This window comes from Ctenocephalides felis, unplaced genomic scaffold (assembly GCF_003426905.1).
Source record: "Ctenocephalides felis isolate EL2017-DRISC unplaced genomic scaffold, ASM342690v1 CF-g0.4_SCAFFOLD_03571, whole genome shotgun sequence".
Taxonomy (NCBI): domain Eukaryota; kingdom Metazoa; phylum Arthropoda; class Insecta; order Siphonaptera; family Pulicidae; genus Ctenocephalides; species Ctenocephalides felis.
Genome location: NW_020539725.1, coordinates 9824513 through 9845939, shown reverse-complemented (window position 1 = coordinate 9845939; position 21427 = coordinate 9824513). Strand labels below are relative to the sequence as shown.

The following is a 21427-nucleotide window of genomic DNA, read 5'->3' as shown; positions in this document are numbered from 1 at the left end:
TGCCATGGTCCCTACGGGAGCACCCGGGAGTCTCTTGCCGCCCCCGGAACCAGTACCGCCGAAAAGACAAGCGGTTGTTGATAGATTGCGAAGACGTTTAGAAAACTACAGGAGGAGACACAACGATTGCATTCCCAGATTCGATCAGACTTTTAGTGGAGTCTGCGAGCAACAAAACCTAGAGACGAGCGCCCTTCAAAAGCGATTCCTCGAGAGCAAAGCTAAGAGGGCGCAGAAGAAGGGCGGAGAACGGAAGCAGCACGATTTGCCGGCAATGGCGGCCAACGTGCACGTGGTAAGTGACTTCAATTTCATTAGTATTTTTTTGTAAATATAAGATATGGGTTAATTATAATCAAGTTCACAGTTTGTAAGTTACTTAAAATTGGTAACTTGCAATCAATAAGATTTCTTCAAAACTTGTATTATTAATCTTAATACTTCTAGTTTATTGTTAAATCAAGTATAATTATAAAATATGTCTTTTGAAGATATATCAGATTTAGCTTGGTTTCATTTTTTTCGTCCAAACTTTTTAACTTTCCGTAGGTTAAGTTATACTAAGCGAAAGTGAATTTTTTAAATTCCCGTGGGGTAAGTTATTGTAATCGCAAAAAAATCGAAAATGAAAATTTTTGCATTTCTCGACGTTTCAAAGGTTTCTGAATATTTTGGCATACCTTAGAAAAAATGGATGTATGAGTGTGTGTGTGTGTTTTATGTGCGTGTGTTTATGTGCGTGTGTTTATGTGCGTGTGTGTATGTATGTGCGGATACAAATTTTCGTCGACGTTATCGGGAACACGAATGAAGCAATTTGAATAATTTAAAAAATATTCGATTTGTATTACTAAGGAGACGTGCTGATTAGTTTTTGGCGGAGTTAGGTCTAGCCGTTCCGAAGATATGGGGCAAAAAGTGACAAAAACGGTACCTCAGTTTTAGAGAACGGAGCGTCCGATTTTAATAATTCAAAAAACATTTTACTTGTGTTGACAAGATGAAGAATTGGTCAAGCGGTTTCGGAGATCTAACGAAAAAAGTAAAAAAAAAAATGCCATTTGGCGGTCAAAAATGATCATTAGACATATGCACATCAAATTATCAGATATTTTATAGAGATTTTAACAATAAGTATAAATTTTATTTACATTCCTATGGGTTCCGTACCAATGTTCATCCGTTAGACAGCGACGCGGCGCTTATGCGCTTTATATTTTGTCTCTATGCAGTTAACACTAGATATACCAGCCGTTTGTATATACCTATTTCTACCAACACCAGTCAAAATGACTGGTCTCTAAGAAAACAAATTCATTGTGTTTTTAAGTTGAACAAAACTAATTACAGCTGTTAAATAAACTTATAGATATTATCAAATAACAAAATATATTAATTTTTAATAGTTTTTACAGTACTTTAGCACAATACTCAATAAAAGTGTCCGGCAGCACCCACCTGTTTGCGCGTAAAATTACAGCTACCGACGTGTTTTTAGATTTTAATTTGAATGTCGTATGAATAATTATAAAAATAATATCGGTTATTGCATTTATACCCTTCATGATATATGTTTCAAGAATTTTCATTACTACAAATGCGCTTACAGGGGTTGATTCTTCGTCTTTTGCTAAATACGGGCAACCATTTACCATATATTTTGTTTCTACATCAGATGTCGGACAGGATTTTATGTAAATTTATAGTTTTTTGGCATTTACTGGCTAAATATGCTTCTGGCCTTTGTTGGAACATGTTATTCAACCAAAGTGATATGAGCTCCCGGTTTGAAGCAATTTTTGCTATTTCTATAATTTGTTCCAAACCCGTGCTTTTTTTCTATAAATTTGGCCCGAGTATGTGTCTGAAAGCTCTTTGAACTTCTAATATACCTGCAAAACCTATTTCACTTTACTACAAGTCTTGTACAAAAAGTTTCGTCCAAACCAATTTTAGTTTTCCGATTTGGTGCATTACTTCCAAATTCGTCTTCAGAATTGGAAGAAAGTGGCTCGCATCGTCTCATACGTTTGTTTGTGATATCTATCGATTTACTAACGTACTTGATCCATCTGTATTGTCTTTATCACGAAATTTTCCCATTTCTACAGTCGATAATAGCACTGCCTTGTGGACTAATTTGTTTATCTAAAAATTCACCGTTACAATCAATTATTTCAAATCCTAGGTCCGAACATTTCAGAGATCCGCTGATTGTATTTTCCAAACAAGCTAAAAAAACATTGTTTCCATTCTTTTTTCGAAGACTCACAGTCGCTATAAAAATAAGTCGAAACCATTGTAGTTTTCTCGTTTATAGTTTTTTTTTACTCAAGAATACATTTTGGAAAATTTCTGTGTCCACGCAAATGTTACTTACTTGTATCAGTGTACAAAACGAATAAATAATTACACTTGAAAATCACTTTGAATAAAATTTTATTGAGTTTGTTGAACGAAGCTCGAAACAATTGTACTGTTGGTAAAAATCTAGTAATACTTCAGTAATCTGCATTTTTACAATGTAAAAAAGAATAAAGAATAAATAATATATATTGTCGTCGATTAGAGAGTAGGCGATAAACGCATACGATCTATGTCTATTGTTATTTCGGTTCTTTTATCAAACATTTTCTATAGAAACTTGCACCAGTCATTTTGACTGGTGCTGGTACAAGTAGTAGTAACACAATTTATTTTTGTTACTAATATATATAAAGTAACTTTGAATACACAAAATGATTTCTATACTTATAACTTAAAAAGTCATAACTTCATTTCATAAAACAAATTTTGCATATAATGGGAATTTTGAATTGAAAGTGCCCAACCAGTCATTTTGACTGGCGTGGTATATCTAGTGTTAAAACAGTACGATTGCTTTGAAAAAAAGTTCAGATCTTCTTAAATATGTCAAAATAAAGAAAACATTTTTTTCAAAAAAAAAAAAATTAAAAAAAAAAAAAATAGTATTTTTTTTGTCAAATTTATAGTTTCTCAAAAATTTTATTTTTTCGAAGTAATTTTTTTTCAAAAATGTTAATCGTTTTTAAAAAAATAATAATTTTTGGTACGGGAAGTTCCAGCAATTTGCCTTAAGGCACGATGCCCTAATTGCCTTAAGACAGAATTCCACTTACAGCTAGATGGTATATATTTTCGTTTCAAAGGTTTCTGAACATTTTGGCACACCTCAGAAAAAATTGATGCATGTGTGTTTGTGTGTGTAGTATGTACACCTAAGTCTGTTTTTACGCGGAGATTGGTTCCAGAAGAATCCGTGTAAAAAAAAAAACGTGTAAAAAAAGACATTGATCTTATACAAAAATAGGTGATTTGTTCCTAATCTCTAAAACCTATTAAAATTGGTGAAAAACAAGAATTTTTAAGAACAAGAATTAAATTAGTGCTATTCACATTTGCTTTGACCAGTAAAAATTGTTTGTACGCGCTAAAGGGGAATTCACTTAAATCTTTAAGCTAGTGTTTGCAAACTATCGATACTATCGATGGTTTCAGACTTTTTTCTTTCATAAATACTTTTTTGTGATATGAACATACTTCGCAAAAATTTAATTTGACAAAAAAAATTTAGGTACATAAAATTTCAAATCGTGCTAAATGGAATAAATTCGTGCAAAAAATTTAAAAATATTCAATTTTCAAACCGTGTTATATCAAAACCGTGTACAAAAAGACCGTGTAAAAACAGACTTAGGTGTATTTATGTATGTCCGGATACATTTTTTCGTCAACAATTTCGAGAGCATAGATCAACCGATTCAAATGATTAAAAAACATCCGATAAATATTGATGGGAATATATGTGCTAATTATTGTTTGGAAAAGGCAGGTCCATCCGTTTTGAAGATAGGGGGCAAAATGGCAATTACTTCTACGGGAGAATGGAGCATCTGATAAAAATAATTTATATTTAATACATATTCAAAAAGCGTTTAACTTTTATTGGCGGAGCGAAGTATTGAATTCCATTTTTAAAAAGGCACGGACATGCAGAAAAAAAGATTCAAAAATTTACCTTTTTTGGTCAAAAATGATCACTGGACATAATTGCATCAAATTTTCACATAGTTTATAGATATTTTGATAATAAGTCAAATTTAGTTTCTATTTCTCTGGGTTCAGTACCAAGAATTATAATGTTTATATTTACAATACCGTTCGTCGCCTAATTTATAAGCTCTTATATTTTGTCTATAAAATACGAATGATGACACTTACAGTATTATAATAATTTGTTTGAAAATATTTAAAACAATTATAGTTAATCAATTTTTGTTGATTATTGATTACTTTTATTCCTCTGGGATAAAAGTTTATTGATTGTGGTACGGGAAGTTCCAGCAATTTACCTTAAGGCACAATGCCATGCACCACTAGTCAGTGTTACAATCAAATTTATTAATATACATGTGTACTGCCTTTTATACACTTCAGATATCTTAATTGTATTAAAAGAAATCATTCTGCATTTCGCAGTTTGTATATACCATGACAACTTTTCTAAATTTTGTTGAAAAATTAGAATAATTCTATTTATTTATTTAGTTTAGTTCCTATAATTAGAAAGAAATTTAATGAACTAATTATTAGATTAATAAGAATTTTTTATCGTAAAATATATTAATTTAAACAATGTTACTATTTTTTTTTATAAACTCTTTAACTTTAATTGGTACTCTATAACAGAAGCGATCGTTAGAGAATGTCAAATATAAGACACATTTTGAAATTGACCAATAAAACAAATAAAATCTATTTATTTTCATATATCACAGTCTCTTATATTTATTATGCTTTAACTTATTGATTCTTAAATTAAAATATTGAACTGCTCTAATTCATACAAATTTGCCAAAAAATATTTTTAACGGTAGCATTCAGATTTCTCAATGAGTACATGATGTTTGCTTAAACAATTAGTTTAAAATCACGATTTTTTGTTTAGTAGGATCTAATTAAAAACTAATTATTAATTAAGATATTTAATTATCACATAGTATTACCAGTTTGATGTCATTATATTAGTAATTATGGCGAGAATATGGAGCTATATTTTTTAAAAAATCTAAATTTTATTGAAATTAAAGTTCTAATAAATTGCTTTCAGAAATTATGCCATAAACCATTACATCTGGTTCTTCTGCATTGCATCGAAAAAACTGTTATCTATGTTATATATTTTAGATTCATTTTAAATGAAAAATTAATGATTGCAAAACTACCTGCTGTTTTTTTAAAGGGTTATGGTTGTTAATTATTATCAAAGGTTTTGAAGTTAGAACTTGTTGGCATATAAAATATTTTAATATTAACTAAAAATTGTTTGATAATACTATTGAAAATAATATTAAAGATTTTTTTTTTTGTTGCTATATATGTCTGATTTATATTACCTTATCTCACATTTGTTATTCAAAACGGTAACTTAAGATTTTGTTAAATTACATCAAGACGTTCGCCATTGCGAATGATTGAAATTTGTGAAACTTTTTAATTTTTGAAGATCGCAGACATTTTTGAAAGCATTGTACTATACTGACAATGAGTGTGTGATTTCGGCTAAACACCAGCTCGAATCAGGAATATAAGAAATGCCCTTTACCATTTTACTCTGCAGTGCTCTATTAACTATTCCAATTGGAATTATATTTTTCATCCGAAATTTTAAGTGAATATTAATACTATTACTGCATGATATCAAGGCATAGCACGGTACGTAGTCAACGGTTATTTTGGACATAAGTACAAAAAAAATAAACTTAACGTTTTCAATTCATATAATTTTGAAATTTGGATATTGAATTAATTTATTTTATAAAATAACTAGATGACCCGACAGACGTTGTCTCGTACTTATGTTTACAATTCAAAAGTTCCAATTTTTTTTAATAACCTATACTGATATTTACCAATTAGTTAAAAATTATTGTTTTTTTACACTACAGTCTATACCGAAATGTATATACATCCACCCATATGGATCTTAAATGTACAACTGCTCTAAATAAAATGATGAGTTTTTGCTTTTTTGAAAAACATTATTAAACATTTTTTCTTATAATTAGTTCTTTTATCGATATCCGACGTTATTTTGAAAAAAAAATTACACCACTGAGAGGGATGTTATCCCCCCGGGAAATGGCAAAGAAGTCTAAATTATTTTCACTTTTGAACTTGAGAGTAAGATAAACCTAATATAAAAATTTCATACGAATTGGAGCACAGTAAAATATCGGACCCAAAAAGCTCCGAGTAAATATTCCGTATCCGATGGCAAAAATATGAAAATACTAACGTTTGTATGTGAAAAAGAAGAGGGCTGTTTTTAGGATTTTCCTGGCAATTATTCGATTTTTTCTCGCCGTAAAAACCTTGGACTTCAACGATAACGGCCAAATTGGTCCAGGCGTTGTTTAGTTATGCGCTTACCAACATATTATGCGATTCATTTTTAGATAAGATTATATTAATTTTGAAGTATGTGTTTCATTCTTGCTTTTTGGAATAAGAAGACTAAATATTTTTTAAATAAGTACGCTTCATTTTTTCTCACCTCTTTTCCTTATAAGTAGTATAATTTTTGACCCTACCTTGCTTCCATGTCTTCATGTACTGTGCTTCTGCTTCTCCCCGAATATTTTCTGTTTGTGCAACTCGGCGGTCGTCTACATTTTTTTCGTTCGAATCCTTTCAGTCCCTTGTTTTATCAGATCCTTCATCGTTAATTTGTCAGTGATTTTATTTTATTTTAACGCCTTCCGGATAGTTTTTGTCAACTTTTCTTAAAGACTATGTTCTTGATCCATTTAGAGACCCATGCTTCGGATGAGGCATTTTATTAGTTGCTTCTTCAATCTAAGGCTCAATTTGCTTGCCTTGCCTGTGAGGTTTTCAGCATTGAAGGATCTGTTTGGATCGCTGGATGGTTTCCATTTTATATAATTTTCGGTTTTGATATTTGTAGTACTTTGGAATTATCTGCGTACCTAATTCCAAAATTTTAAAATAAAATTATGTATAATAAATTACTATTAGCGCCTAAATATGTTCCTCACTGGCTTGTACATCAAGATATTAATATGTTTCACCATACAAGAAGAAATACTAAGATTTGCAACCAGACATAAAGAAAGGTTGACGGCCCATTCCAATCAACTGGCGAAAAACCTTTTGGCTATTAACATCGCAAGTAGACTCTGCAACACAGATGAAATTTAAAATCATCTCTATTTTTATCCATTTTACTTTTTTTTTCTTTTCTTTTGTAGGAAACCATTATTGAATTGTACTTATTGTTAGTTTTTGAAGTAGGACTGGCTACTTCTACTATTATCATTTACTTATCATAAGACATTTAACTATATGTATTAACTTTTGATTTACTACATGCTCACTAAGGATAGTTGTAAATTATATGGCATTATATGGTAAAAAAATTAAAAAAATGGGATCATCTGCGTAATTACTGGTGGCTTTTTAATAAAAAAAAAAATATAGGCTCTGTCTATTCATACAGATTGATCGGGATTGGAGATATGCGCCATCCTATTGACACTCATCTTCCGATTCACACGTTATTGGTATCACCTTGGTTCAGCCGGATCTTCAACTTCTTTTTTCTTCAAGAGGCTCGCCGGTCCATCTTCGTCCAATACTTCCTCTTTCTTCATGCAATGTTGCACAAACCATTATCTCTATCATGCAATTTTTCAATGACTTTCTTCCAGAAGCTGATGAGTTTCTTATAATCTGTCATCCTTTTACCATTGTCGTCTTCAATTTAATTTCAAAAAATGGACGCAATTTCAAAAATTCAGAAAGGTTCCATTTTTGTTTTTCACTTTGGTTATTATGTTTAGATTAGTTAATGATATGTTGAACTATATAAATGAAATGCACGAGATCAAGTAAAGTCTTCATTATAGCAAACGGTTTAATTTATAACTCCATAGACATCACATTATTATGGGCTTTACGATCATAATTAGTCCTATGTATCATTAAACTTGTAAAGTAATTATGGTTAATGTTTTAGAAATCAATGTTGCGTTGTAATGCAACATACAAATAGTGTGCTATATCTGGGGGGAAATACATTCGACACATTAGCAAGGATTTTGTTTGTAATCTATGAAAAACAGCAAATAGTAGAGATTCTAGATTTTCTAAATGATGTATTTTCTTCTGAATTTGATCCAACATTTATGAACATGCTAATATATATATGCAATCTCAAGATTCCAGATCCACTCTGCGTTTCGCATTCGAATAGTTTTTTTAGAAATTAACTTAGAACTTCTTCAGTAACTAGTCTTTTGCTGTTCTGTTAAGCTTAAAATTTTGGTCGAAAAGTTATGTTTCATTCAGTCGTGTAACTGTGCCATCTGGGACCCGTGGCAAATTCTGTTGATGAGGCCCGTGAAAAATCTCCATCAGTAAAAATCTTCATATCATACTTCATTCAATTTTTATGAACTTCAAGGTTTTTTCAGCGTAACTCAATTACACATTATATTATCCGACTATTGGTTAAAAGTCTTTTCTCTTAGGCAGAAGTACTTGTTTATAACAAAATTGATCTATGTGAATTGAATCACAAGGAAGAAAAATAATAGATGGGGATTAAACGCATACATAATCTATTTTTAAGAAATCGATATTAAAAATTGATGCAAATCAATATAAAATTAAAATATTTGAGGAGACAGATCTTTATGGATCTGGGGCCACGTCACTGGTTTCATTATTTCAAAAATGATAGTTTTGACTAATTTAAAATTTTGTGTTCTTTTTAATGATCATTATGTATTAATAATGACTTTCACTACTAGTACTCTCTAGTAGTTGGTTAAAATTTGACTGTAGCATCAGTATTATTGGAAGTAATTCATATCATAGTCTTTGCTCTTGAAAAATTAAGCGCATTTATAATAAATCATATATAATTATTGTCACAATACCTGGATGCAAATAATTAAATATTGATACTGCATATGATCTAAATATATCTATAAAAAAAAACAAATCACTGAAGTTAATAAACACATTATCTTGCATAAAACCGTTTACGTTGGGGTAATTCCGATGCTTTGAATAGAATAAATTTAATGCAATTATGTATTAGCAATTTGCTCTTTTTACATTACATGCAAAGCACGTGTTTTTTTTTAAATTTCAATCAATTGTTTGAAAGATTTCTGTTGGGCACCATTTTTGGAAAAGATCGCCCTGGTCGTTCATTTGTAATTAATTATTGCAAAGTGGTTCATGATGGTTTTTATCAATCTTTGTGAGATGATACAGTCCATTTTTATCGAACATCTTAAATTATTATAGGTTACAAATATGTGGTCAAAATTCATCAAACTTTGGAACAATTACCCGCATAAAAATTTAAAAAAGCTGTATTCAAAATTTTGAAAGTTGCTGAAAATAAATTCTTACTGATTATATCGATTTATTCACACATATCGGGAAGTTCATGCAATTTGCCTTACTTTTATTCATTTGCTTTTCTGGATTTGGATTCTTATAGAGATGATGCTTCATTTAATCATTTTGATAATAATTAATAAATTTAGAATCATTATATAAATACTAATTAAAGTAATGGTAGTTTTTTAGGTATGTTTAAAAATATACTTTTACATTTTAAATTTTTAATTTTAGTTAGGTTCTGTAATTTCATCCACAATTAACAAGGTTAATGTTGGTAATTGATTGTATTCCAGAATTTTGTTTCGTAAACGAATCTGTTGTCGCGTTTTTAAAAATTGATATGATTTACATATGAAATATATGTACTTCTAGACAATTAATGTTTTATAATTTTACTATACAATATTTTAGTATTACTGATATGATGCAAATCTTAAAATTACTGATTAAATATTTTATAGGATAGGTATCTTGATTTTTAGTAATGTGGTAATAAATTTTGGTTGACCTGTCTGTTTCGAAACTAATCATTTCATTTTCGGGCGTATATTGTAACATATTTTTTTTATTTGAACAGCAATCAGAATTACGTGTTCTGTAATTTGTTATTCTGACGTACATCTTAACCCAGATATATTGTTCTCAAGAAGACAACCCAGTGGTCAACTACATACTTTTATTTTTGTGTTAATTATATATACTGGGCTCCTGTAACATCAAAACAGTTTCATCGTAGATTCAATGACTTCAGCATTAATTAATTAGAGACTATAATAACTAAAAATGCAACTATTTACAAAATCAAATTTACAAATAGTATGGGCAAAATGACTTACAAGGTAAGGACATACTGAGATAGAAATGTTTAAGAAATCTTTGAGATATCCGGAGCAAATCATACATCGTGACCAATCTTTGCAGGGCTTATAACGGAAATTTCAATTTTCTTTTTTCTTAACGTTGGATGAACTACTCTTTAGTGCTTGAGGGAGTGTACTATGTCTTTATGCCCATTGTGTATAAGTTTGTCATTTTGTCAGAAAGTGAAATGATAAAAAATCCATCAAGCACCTTATAATTACAAGAACATTGATCGAAATCACTAGTCCTGGCATAAGTTCATTGATTTTAATAGAAATATTTTCAAATAACAGTAAATAAGTCTCAAAAAAATATCACAAAACCATCCTAAAAAACTTTTCAAGGCTCTATACACATTTGAAGTGATTACTGCCGCAAGACTGTTCAACATCTGATAGGATTCTGATCACGGCTTTCTTCATGTTATTTATATAATATAATATAATTTTTTTTGCCCGTATTTGCATTAAAATGTACTTGTAATATAGACAGATCATAACTCAAATTAGTGGTGCATGGCATCGTGCCTTAAGGCTTTCGTACAGAAATTTAAAATTTTTGAGAAAATTTGACTTTTTTGAAAAGTTGTTTTTTTTCTATATTTTGAAATTATTTGAATTTTTTTTTTCGAAGCAGTCGCGAAACATAACTGTTTTAGAGACGAATCGGAGCGCGTAAGCGCCTCGTCGCTGTCTAACGGGTAAACATTATAAATCTTGGTACGAAACTCATAGAAATGCAAACAAAATGAATACTTATAATTACAATTTTTATAAAACATCTAATAATTTGATGCGAATATTTTTTACAGGCGTTTTTTTTTACTTTTTTGACCCTGCCTTCTCAAAAATTTATTCTTACCTTACTCAGTTGTTTATTTCGTCAATATAAGTAAAATGTTTTTTGAATTATTGAAATTAGGCGCTCCGTTTTCTTAAAAACTGAATTACCATTTTTGACACATTTTGTCTTTGCCAGAAACTAATCAATTAATAAAAATCGAATGTTTTTTGAGTTATTCAAATCGGTTGATCCGTGTTCTCGAAATTGGCGACGAAAATTTGTTATCACACACACGCACAGACGCATACACACATTTTTTTTCTAAAGAATGCCAGTGTTCAGAAACATTTGAAACTTAGATATGTAAAAATTTTCATTTTTGATTTTTTTGCGGCAAGTTAGAAAGGAAAAAAACTATTCTCAATATAATTCGTTGGCTATATTAAATTAGATGATTATTCAAAATTTGATAGACTATTGCTGGCAATATGTGCACCATCTTTTTTTTAAGTTAATGAGTAATTTTTAACTTCCCGTAGTATAAGTTATAGTAATCACAAAAAAATCGAAAATGAAAATTAAGTTTCAAAGGATTTTGAACATTTTGGAATACCTTAAAAAAATGGATGTATGTGTGTGTGTGTGCGGATACAAATTTTCGTCGACGATTTCGGGAACACGTTTCAACCGATTTCAATTATTCAAAAAACTTTCGATTCCTATAAATAAGGAGACGTGCTGATTAGTTTTTGGTGGAGGCAGGTCTAGCCGTTCCGAAGATACGGGGCAAAAAGTGCTAAAAACGATAACTCAGTTTTTAAGAGGACGGAGCGTACGATTTAAATAATTCAAAAAACATTTTACTTGTATTGACAATATGAAGAATTGATTAAAATTTCTGGAAAAGCAGGTCTAGCGGATTCGGAGATCGAGTAAAAAAAAGTAAAAAAATGCTATTTTGAGGTCAAAAATGATCAATAGACATATGCACATCAAATTATCAGATATTTTATGGAGATTTTAATAATGTGTATCAATTTTGTTTACATTTCTATGGGTTTCGTTTGTTCATTAGACGGCGACGCGGCGCTTGCGCGCTTCGATACTGCAAAAACAGTGCGATTGCTTTGAAAAAAAAAAACAAAATTTCCAAAATATTGCGAACTGATAAAAATATTTTTTCCAAAAAGTCAATTTTGTTTCAAAAATTCAAAATTTCTTAAATATCTAATTTTTTTAAAGTTTAAAACATATTTAATTTTTTTAAAAAAAAATAATTTTTGGTACTAAAAGTTCGAGAAATTTGCCTTAAGGCACGATGCCAAACCACACTAGTCAATTTTTTTGCAATTAATATAACTTATCCTTGCGGGAAGTTAAAAAAAAGAAAAAAAATCATTTCAATATAATTTTAATTCATGGGCTATATTAGATTAAACTAGTGGGCATTGTGCCTTAAGGCAAATTGCAGAAACTTCCCGTACCGTAACGAAATGTTCGAGTAATACTGAATATTTTCAAATAGTTTATTATTAATATTGTAACATTGTCTAATATCTATAAGAATTATATAAACTAAATTGTAAAGTTGAAATTATTTGTTTAAAGTATATTAGAACTATAGTCAGAATTAAAAATAAAATCTGAATTATTTTCGATATACAAAAAAAAAAATTAAAAAATGAAAAAATAAGTTGATTTTTTTTTCCAAAATCAATTATTTTGTTAAGAAAAGCAGAAAGTTCTTTGAATCATTTAAATCGGACGCTTAGTTCTCTCAAAAACTGCCATTTTTTGCACATTTAGCTGCGTATCTTTGAAATGGCTGGGCCTGCCTTTGCCAAAAACTAATAAACACTTCTCCCAATCATTACTAATTGAATGTTTTTTAGATTATTCAAATCGGATACTCAGTTCTCTCAAAAACTCGATTTCTATTTTCTGCACTCTTTGCTCCGTACCTCCGTAACGGCTGGACCTGCCTTTGCCAAAAACTAATCAGCTCTTTTCCCTATTAATATGAACCGAATGTTTTTTGAACCATTCAAATCGGTTGATCCGTGCGCCCGAAAACGTGACTGGAAATTTGTATCCATACATACATACACACACACACACACGCACACACATCCATTTTTTCTGAGGTATGCCAAATTGTTCAGAAACCTTCAAAACGTCGAGAAATGTAAAAAAATTCAATTCCGATTTTCGGTCCATTACAATAACTTACCCTGCGGGAAATTAATAATTATTCAAAATTTGATAGACTATTACTGACAATATGACTTTTTTTAAAAGTAAATAAGTTCATATGCTAAAAATATATTGAATAACTAGCAAACCGGCAAACGTTGTTTTGCTAAATAAGGTATATTCTAAACCATTTCTATAGAATCAAAAATATTAATACTTTAAGTGTATAAGGATGTGTTGTTTGAATGGTATAAACCCCATTAGTTTGTCTATATTTTGTCAATGTAATCAAACTGCAAGTTTTATACACTTTTTATAGAAAACATCGTATAATCCAAACCGAGTCTTTTTTGGTCTTTCGGCTTATTAATTACGTTTCAAGTTTTTCAGATTCTTTTTGGATTCTGGATTTTGTGTATAATTGTAAATAATACTACTGAGCTTATACAAATTTTCAAATTCGATAAATTCTGGGAAATTATAACTGGATAAATGTTATTCGACAAAATGTCCATTTGATCGATACCAAATTTAGGTTCTGAATTTGAATAAGATAAATAAAAAATAATATAACCTAGAAAAGGTTTTATAAATACCAGTGAGTATGCAATTATACAAATGAGATTTTCAGAGCACCGTGTTTGAGAAAAATATGCCAAAAAGTGCATTTTCATATTAACATATCAAAAAAGTTGATATTTTGAGTCTCTAATAACACTTGCAGCCCGTTTACTAACGTTTTTTGTATATAAATAAAACTACAAACAAAACTACTTACTACAAATTATCATAATTAAATAATATTCGTGTAAAACATCCTATTAAACGTAATTGAACATCATCTGTCAAAAGCGTTTGACATTTCACGAAATTGTCCATTGTTTTATTACATTACGCTTCTACAAAAATTTTCATATTAAAAATGTAAAGTTTATACGCGGATTTGAAATAATTTCTCACCTTTTGGACTTTCTCTGGATTGGCACGAATTTTTCAAGACTAAGACTGGCCAAATCGATTCATCCGTTTTCGAGTTTTATTCGGACATTTGAAAGAGAGCTCCATTTTATATATAAGATAAGTTTGAATCTACTTATAACGAGTAAAGATTGAGAAGATTGTTTTCATTATCGGTGACTTCAACTGCAACTCTAAAACAATGATATCATTTCATTTTCGATACCTTTGAAAGCAGCTGTGTTTGCGCGCACTGTTTGCATGTGAACCCAGCTCAACCGCTTGGGGACCATGAATTATATCTGAGCGTTACCGAGTGACGTCACGGCACAGGCGCGCGCCAGCTATCGAATGCAATATGATTCCGTTTCTAAGAATTTACATTGTAAAACTCAACATCAGGCAGGTATTTCGAACTCACAACGAGATATATTTCGGTTGATTCACTTACCAAGTGCAATATGCACGTTGCAGGATGAAATGGGTTTATCAACTTGGATTAAATTCATTATTGCTCCACATATCAATCAGCGGAACTTGAAACGTAACGTATAGGAATAATGATAATTAAAACAATAAAGTTTATTACGAGACGAATTGAACGTTTAAGAAATGTTTCTTGAAAATCCATGCTACCGATGAAACATATTAGTTCAGGACATGGTATGATTTTGTGAAGTATATGTTTATCAAATAATTTTTATTATTAGTCCTATCAGAAAATTTCCCATCATTTTTACACCAGATATATTAAAACTAGTGGCATCGTACCTTAAGGCAAATTGCTGGAACTGCCGTACTGTAAAGAAATATTCGAGAAATATTAAATGCTTTCAAATAGATTATTATAAATGCTGTAAATTCTATTATTATTTTATAGACAAAAATGTCTTCTTATCATTATGAATTGAATGTTTTTGGAATCATTCAAATCGGCTGCCCTGGTTTAAGGAATTGAATGCTTAACCCAGTGGTTTCCAACCTTTTTTGCACCGCCCCCCCGTCTAATAAAAAAATGGTTTCGCCCCCCTTAATTATACAACGATTTATTTTCAACTGATATTATCAGACTACAAATTAATATGCAATATTATGTAACATTATGCATAAACAATAATTATTTTTTCTTTATTTTTTAACATCAATTCAAAAATTTTGGGTTATTTTCGATAATAGTATTCTGGAAACAGATGTACGCGCCCCCCTCAGAACAGCCTGGCGCCCTTTTGAGGGAGCGCGCTCCACAGGTTGGAAACCGCTGGCTTAACCATTCAAATCAGTTGAGCAGAACTCTTGAAAACGTCGACGAAAAATTGTATCCGCACACATCATTTTTTTCTAAGGCATGCCAAAATGTTCAGAACCCCCTGAAGCATGAAGATATGCAAATATTTTCATTTTTGATTTTTGGCCCTTTGCTATAAATTACCATGCGGGAAGTTAATAATTAGTCACTGTGTGTTATACATATTGCAATTTAGATAATTACATATAGCTACTGAAGATTGCACCTCTAGCATCTTCTAATTAAATAGACTATGTCATTCTATCCATTAAAAAAAAACTTTTTTCCCTGTATTTCATTTTTTACTAATTAGATAATGATAAAAAAGTAAATCAAATTGTCTTAAGCCTTTTTTATTGTAAATTATTTTAATTAGTTCGGAGAAGAACCGAGGGATGAATTAAACTCCGACTCGATTCATAGAAACACTGCATAACAGATTTTCTGCTGGTTCTATATTTTTAAAGAAAAGTCACAAAGTCAATCACCACTATTTCATAAAAGGTTCTTCAGCGCGCGTAGTCGAATGACAAATTATCTACATAAAAATTAAGGGACCGTTTTTCCCGTAAAATGTTACGTAGGGGCTCTTTTACGCAGCGCTTTTTATACAAAATTGTACTAAATGCTGTTAAAATCCATGTGGGAGCCTGCAGGCGTTTTAGATAGAAAACCTAACCTAGAAAACGCACAAATGTCAAAAGGACAATGTTATCATAACTGCATCTTTGTTATATAACACAATAACATATGAGTGAGTTGTATTTATACTTATTTATCTATGGTATTTAGTACCATTTTGTATGAGTAGCGCTCAAAATTTTTAATTGCAATTTTGTCGTTGATTTTTTTTATTTTTATTATTTATTAATGTCACAAATACTCTATTTATATTAGGCAAACAATACAAATGATGTAATAAAAATATCATGGTCCAGTTATCAACTCACGATTAATCTTATATATATCCTAGAACTGTATATCTAACTTGAACTGAATGAGTAAAAGCCCTAAGACAGTGATTTCCGACCTTTTAGTATTTGCCCCCCATTGTTTTATTTATAAAAATTGTTGCCATCCCTTTAATTTTTCTATCCATCTAATTTCATAAATACTCTATTGATATAATTTATTTATCAAGCCACGGATTAATATATTAAGCAAAAATATACATAAAAATCATCTGTACGCTTTCCTTGCAACAAACGCGCCACATAGGTTGGCAACCTAGAACATGATTTGGGGGCGTTTATTAATCACGTGAGGTTTTTTGGGGGAGGGGGGGTTTGACAAAAAATCACAAAATATTACGCGGGGGAAGGAGGGAGTATAGTAAGATATCATGTGTATTTATTTTATAACTGATTTTTTAAAAAAAAATCGAACATTTTCAAAAAAAATTCAAAAATTTTACAGATTTATCACATAACTAAAAATACACGTGATGTTTGGTGGGGGAGGGGGTAATTTTGAATATCACCATGTATCACCAAGGGGGAGGGGGGGTTCAAAAGTTCACGTGATTAATGGACGCCTCCTTTCATAAAGATTTCTGCATGATTTCTGAAACATAGTAAATTCTGATTCAAATTTTGAGCATGTGTATGAATATACTTTGAATACTACATATTTTAAGGCGCAACTCAAAAATATATGCAAAACTGCACTATCATGTAACGCTTTTTAAACCTACTAAAAGAGATTAAATTTTTACGGGACCTTTATATACACACAGAGTATCTCTTTATGAAACCTTTTTAATGATTTTGGAGGGGTTATGAATTTATACTTTTAAAACACTCGGAGTAAATACAACGATATATTTTAATACAGTGGTATTATTATCTCCGCGCCTTCCCCCCGTTCTAATATAAAAATTTGTTGCGCTTTCCTTATTTTTTTTATTAATTCAATTTTATAAATACTGATATTATAAATTAATTATCAAAATATAAAATACTACGCAATATCATGTATAAATATTCGTAATAAAAAATTATTTATTCATCATTTTTTTATATCATTCAACATTTTTGGTATATTTTCGAAAATACTGTTTTGAAAAAAGCTGCGCGACTCTCTCGGAACAGCTTTGGGGGCAAAAATTTTACAGTTTTATCACGTAACTAAAAATACACCTGATGTTTGGTGGGGAAGGGGAGGTAATTTTAAATATCACCATGTATCACCAAGTGGGATGGGGGGTCTTATTCCTTAAGACACATTGTTTGCATTTCGGCATTGTAATTTAAATATTTTTTGTAATAAGAGAATTTTAACAATTTATAAAACAATATAGACTACTATGACATGAATATTAGAAAGTATAGCGTTTATGCTATAAACTAATAGAAATGGATAAAATTTAAGAATTTTAATATGAATTTAATTTTTTATTTTAATTAACTTCTCGAAGGAGAAGTTTGTTTTCATAAAAAAATTCGATTCGCTAATTTTATGTTTTCTCGGCGTTTCATGCCATTCTGAATCGAATGAGACCAAATTTGGAAAAGGTATGTGTGTGTGTGTAAACAGATTTTTTGCCGTAAATCGACGTTTTCTCAAAAACGGGTCGATCGTTTTCAAAAATTGAAAAGCCATTCGATGCACCTCGATGAGGACTATTGTCAGTTTTGTGCGACGATCGGCCAAGCCGTTTCCTTATAAATAGCAGAAAAGTGAAAATTTTTTAGTCCACGTTTTAATCCGCAATTCTGAATCGAATTTGAAAATTCAAAAACCGTTCGAAAGATATTGGTTGGGGATCGTGCTGATTAGTCTTTTGTGAAGATCGGCCGGGCCGTTTTCTTGTAATAAAGTGTTAAAAAAAATTTTTTTTCGATGATTTTTATAATTTTTTTTACGGTAGATACCATAGTCTTATAGATCATACTTAAATATTACATAGGACATACAAGCACGTGTCAATGCAAGATAATTAATATAATTACAGTTAATTTAAACGTGTTTGAGAAAATTCTATTCGAAATCGCAATGTTTAGATTTAATTGAAAGCGATAACTTTATTTTTGAAATAAACCGTTGAAAATTTTAACTAAATATCTAAATTTCAATTTTGATTGATTAAGTCAATTTTTGCACATTTCGGGAAGTTCATGCAACTTGCCTTAAGGCTAAATGTTACTTTCAACTAGTTAAATTTTAATTTAACTTATTTTTTGTGATAAGAGAATTTTAACGATTCATAAAAAAGTATGGAGTCTATACTATACTAATATGAAATTAATATATTCATGAAAATTAGTAGATGAATGTTTGTAGAGAATCTTCAATTAAGGAGTTCTCTTAATAAAATAAAAATACTTGTCTACTGGATAAAATTCTATCATTTGAGAATTTATTTAGTATTCACAGGCTACTATTATTTGAATTTCATAACGAAGGAAAATCTTAACAATTTAGGCAAGTGTATTTTTGTCTCTATTATGAGAATTTACTGAGGGTAGAACTTATTAGCGAGCGTCCTTGTAATTAGATAATAACTTAATTAGTATATGAAATAGTTCCATGATTAGTTAATTAATATATGAAAATTACGAAAAAATTAAGTTGATTTGATTATAGATTAATATTTGGGTTTGCTCCATGCACGGTTACAGTGATGAATACGTGCATTCTCGTGTTATGATAACCAATATGTTAGTATTGTTAGTTTGAATTCCAAGAAGCCTCGATGTAAGAAACTTTGGTAAACAATTCAAGATGTCTCAGTAAAGTTATTTTACACGAAAACCGACATCGGCCAGACATTTATGCGGTTGTGCACCATTGCAACGTTGTCAACGTTATGAAATGACAAAATAAAAAAAAATATTTTAGTTCTTGAAATCAAACATAGATTAAACCCTTTTTCTATATTCATCCCGTATATAGAAATTAGACTTTTCATATCTATTGTCATTAAACTTAGTATTATAATATGTACTTGGAAGGGCTTACCCGTTGCCTAGTGGTTAGAGCTATGGGCTTCCAATTAAAGTTGTGTGTTTGATTTCGCAAACCAATTAAAAGTTGTGTGTTTCCAATTAAAGGTTGTGTGCTTGATTTCCAAAGAGATTGTCTATTTGATTTCCACCTCGGACCGCTTGATGCCAAGCAGCAGTCGCTTCGATTTTTACTTGTGTTAAGGAATTTTTAACAATATTTGAAAGAGGGAAAATGATGTGTAACTAGCCATCATCTTGATTCTTACGACGTTGCTATCGGGAAATAAACGGCAATGTTCTATAAATAAAAACCTATAACAAAAGTATTTTCTTTTGTTGTTAATTTTTTGGTTGTGAGCTCTGTCGTTTAGTTTACGAGACGTTATTATTATTTAATGGGTTTATAAGAGATATTGTTAATTTTAAGTTAGATTCAACAGTTTTTTATAGTACTTATATAAAAACTTACACTTGGCAAAGGTGTAAACAACAAAAAATGGTAATTAGTAAAGTAAATTAAGGTAAATAAATTAAATGAATACTTATTCCAGCTCTGCTGATAAATGTTTTCGCGAAATACCAGATCAATGTTATATACAGTTTTATCTCTGTAAAAAATGTACCCATAAAACTTATATTTTGCATTGATTCAACACTGTCTGTAGCTATTATTTGGTAAAATCTTTTTAAAATTTAAAATAAGACTTTGAACCTGTTTGCCCTCTGGCTGTTCCGTTTTACCCCGCTTATGGGGTGAACAGAATCAGATGACAAATTTTTGAATGATGAATTACCTGGGAGTTTTACTGAACATAGTCAGATAGCTGTTTGTTGGATATGTATTATTTGTTGTGATATAATTGGATAGGTTTTCACAATATAATTGCTCAAAGTCGAATTGGACCTTTGTGCCCCGACCTACCCTATATAAAAAAAATATTAATGTGTGTTTATGGACTTGTAGAGTAAGCTTTTAAAAACTAGTGGCGCATGGTGTCGTGCCTTAAGGCAAATTGCTGGAACTTTCCGAACCAATTAATTGAAAAATTCAATTTTTTTGAAAACTTTGAAAAAAATAGATTTTTGAGAATTTTGAAATTTTTGAAAAAAAAAGTTGACTTTTTCAAAATAGTTTTTTTATACCTTGATTTTTTCTAAAACATTGAACTTTTTTTTAAAGCAATTGGGCTAGAGAAGAAATATCGAAGCGCGTAAGCGCCGCATCGTAGTCTAACGGATAAGTAAACAAAAATCATACTTATTATTAAAATCTCTATAAAATATCTGATAATTTGATGTGCATATGTCTAATGATCACTTTTGTCCGCCAAATGGGTATTTTTTTAAAAAAAATTTATTCGTTCTATGAAACTGCTGGACCGGCCTTTTCAAAAAATTTAAACGGTACTTCATTTGTCAATACAAATGGCACGTTTTTTGAATTATTCAAATCAGACTCTCCGTTCTCTCGAAAACTGAATTACCATTTTTGGCTCTTTTTGCCCCGGCTAGACCTGCATTTTTCAAAAACTAATCAGCACGTCTCCTTATCAATCGAATCGAATGTTTTTCGAATTATCAAATCGTTTGATCCATGTTCCCGAAATCGTCGACGAAAATTTGTATCCGCACACACGCACGCACAAACATACATCCATTTTTTCTAAGGTATGCTAAGATGATCAGAAACCCCTGAAACGTAAAGGTGTATAAAAACACATATTTTCTATTTTTGCGATTACTATAACTTACTCTACGGGAAGTTAAAAATTGAAAATGTTAGGTGTTTTTGATTTAAGACATCCTGATCATTGAGGCATATATTTAAAATGAATGGATGTGCATGGGAGTAAATTAGTGTATTTTGAGGTAAACGATAGTTGAATTTTTTTAATTTTTATAAAGAAATGTACTAAAAGTGTTTTTTAAGGACAAAGAC

At 30.3% G+C, this 21427-nt stretch overlaps 1 protein-coding gene across 1 annotated transcript in view; it reads left to right on the top strand.

Annotated features, from left to right (window-relative positions):
- Positions 1–21427, top strand: part of LOC113384773 (neurogenic protein mastermind-like) — a gene marked incomplete at its 5' end in the record, with an annotated part of 55898 nt that continues 34471 nt past the window's right edge. The window contains 1 exon segment of the mRNA XM_026622532.1: positions 1–295. Coding sequence (XP_026478317.1) covers positions 1–295 — 295 coding nt within the window.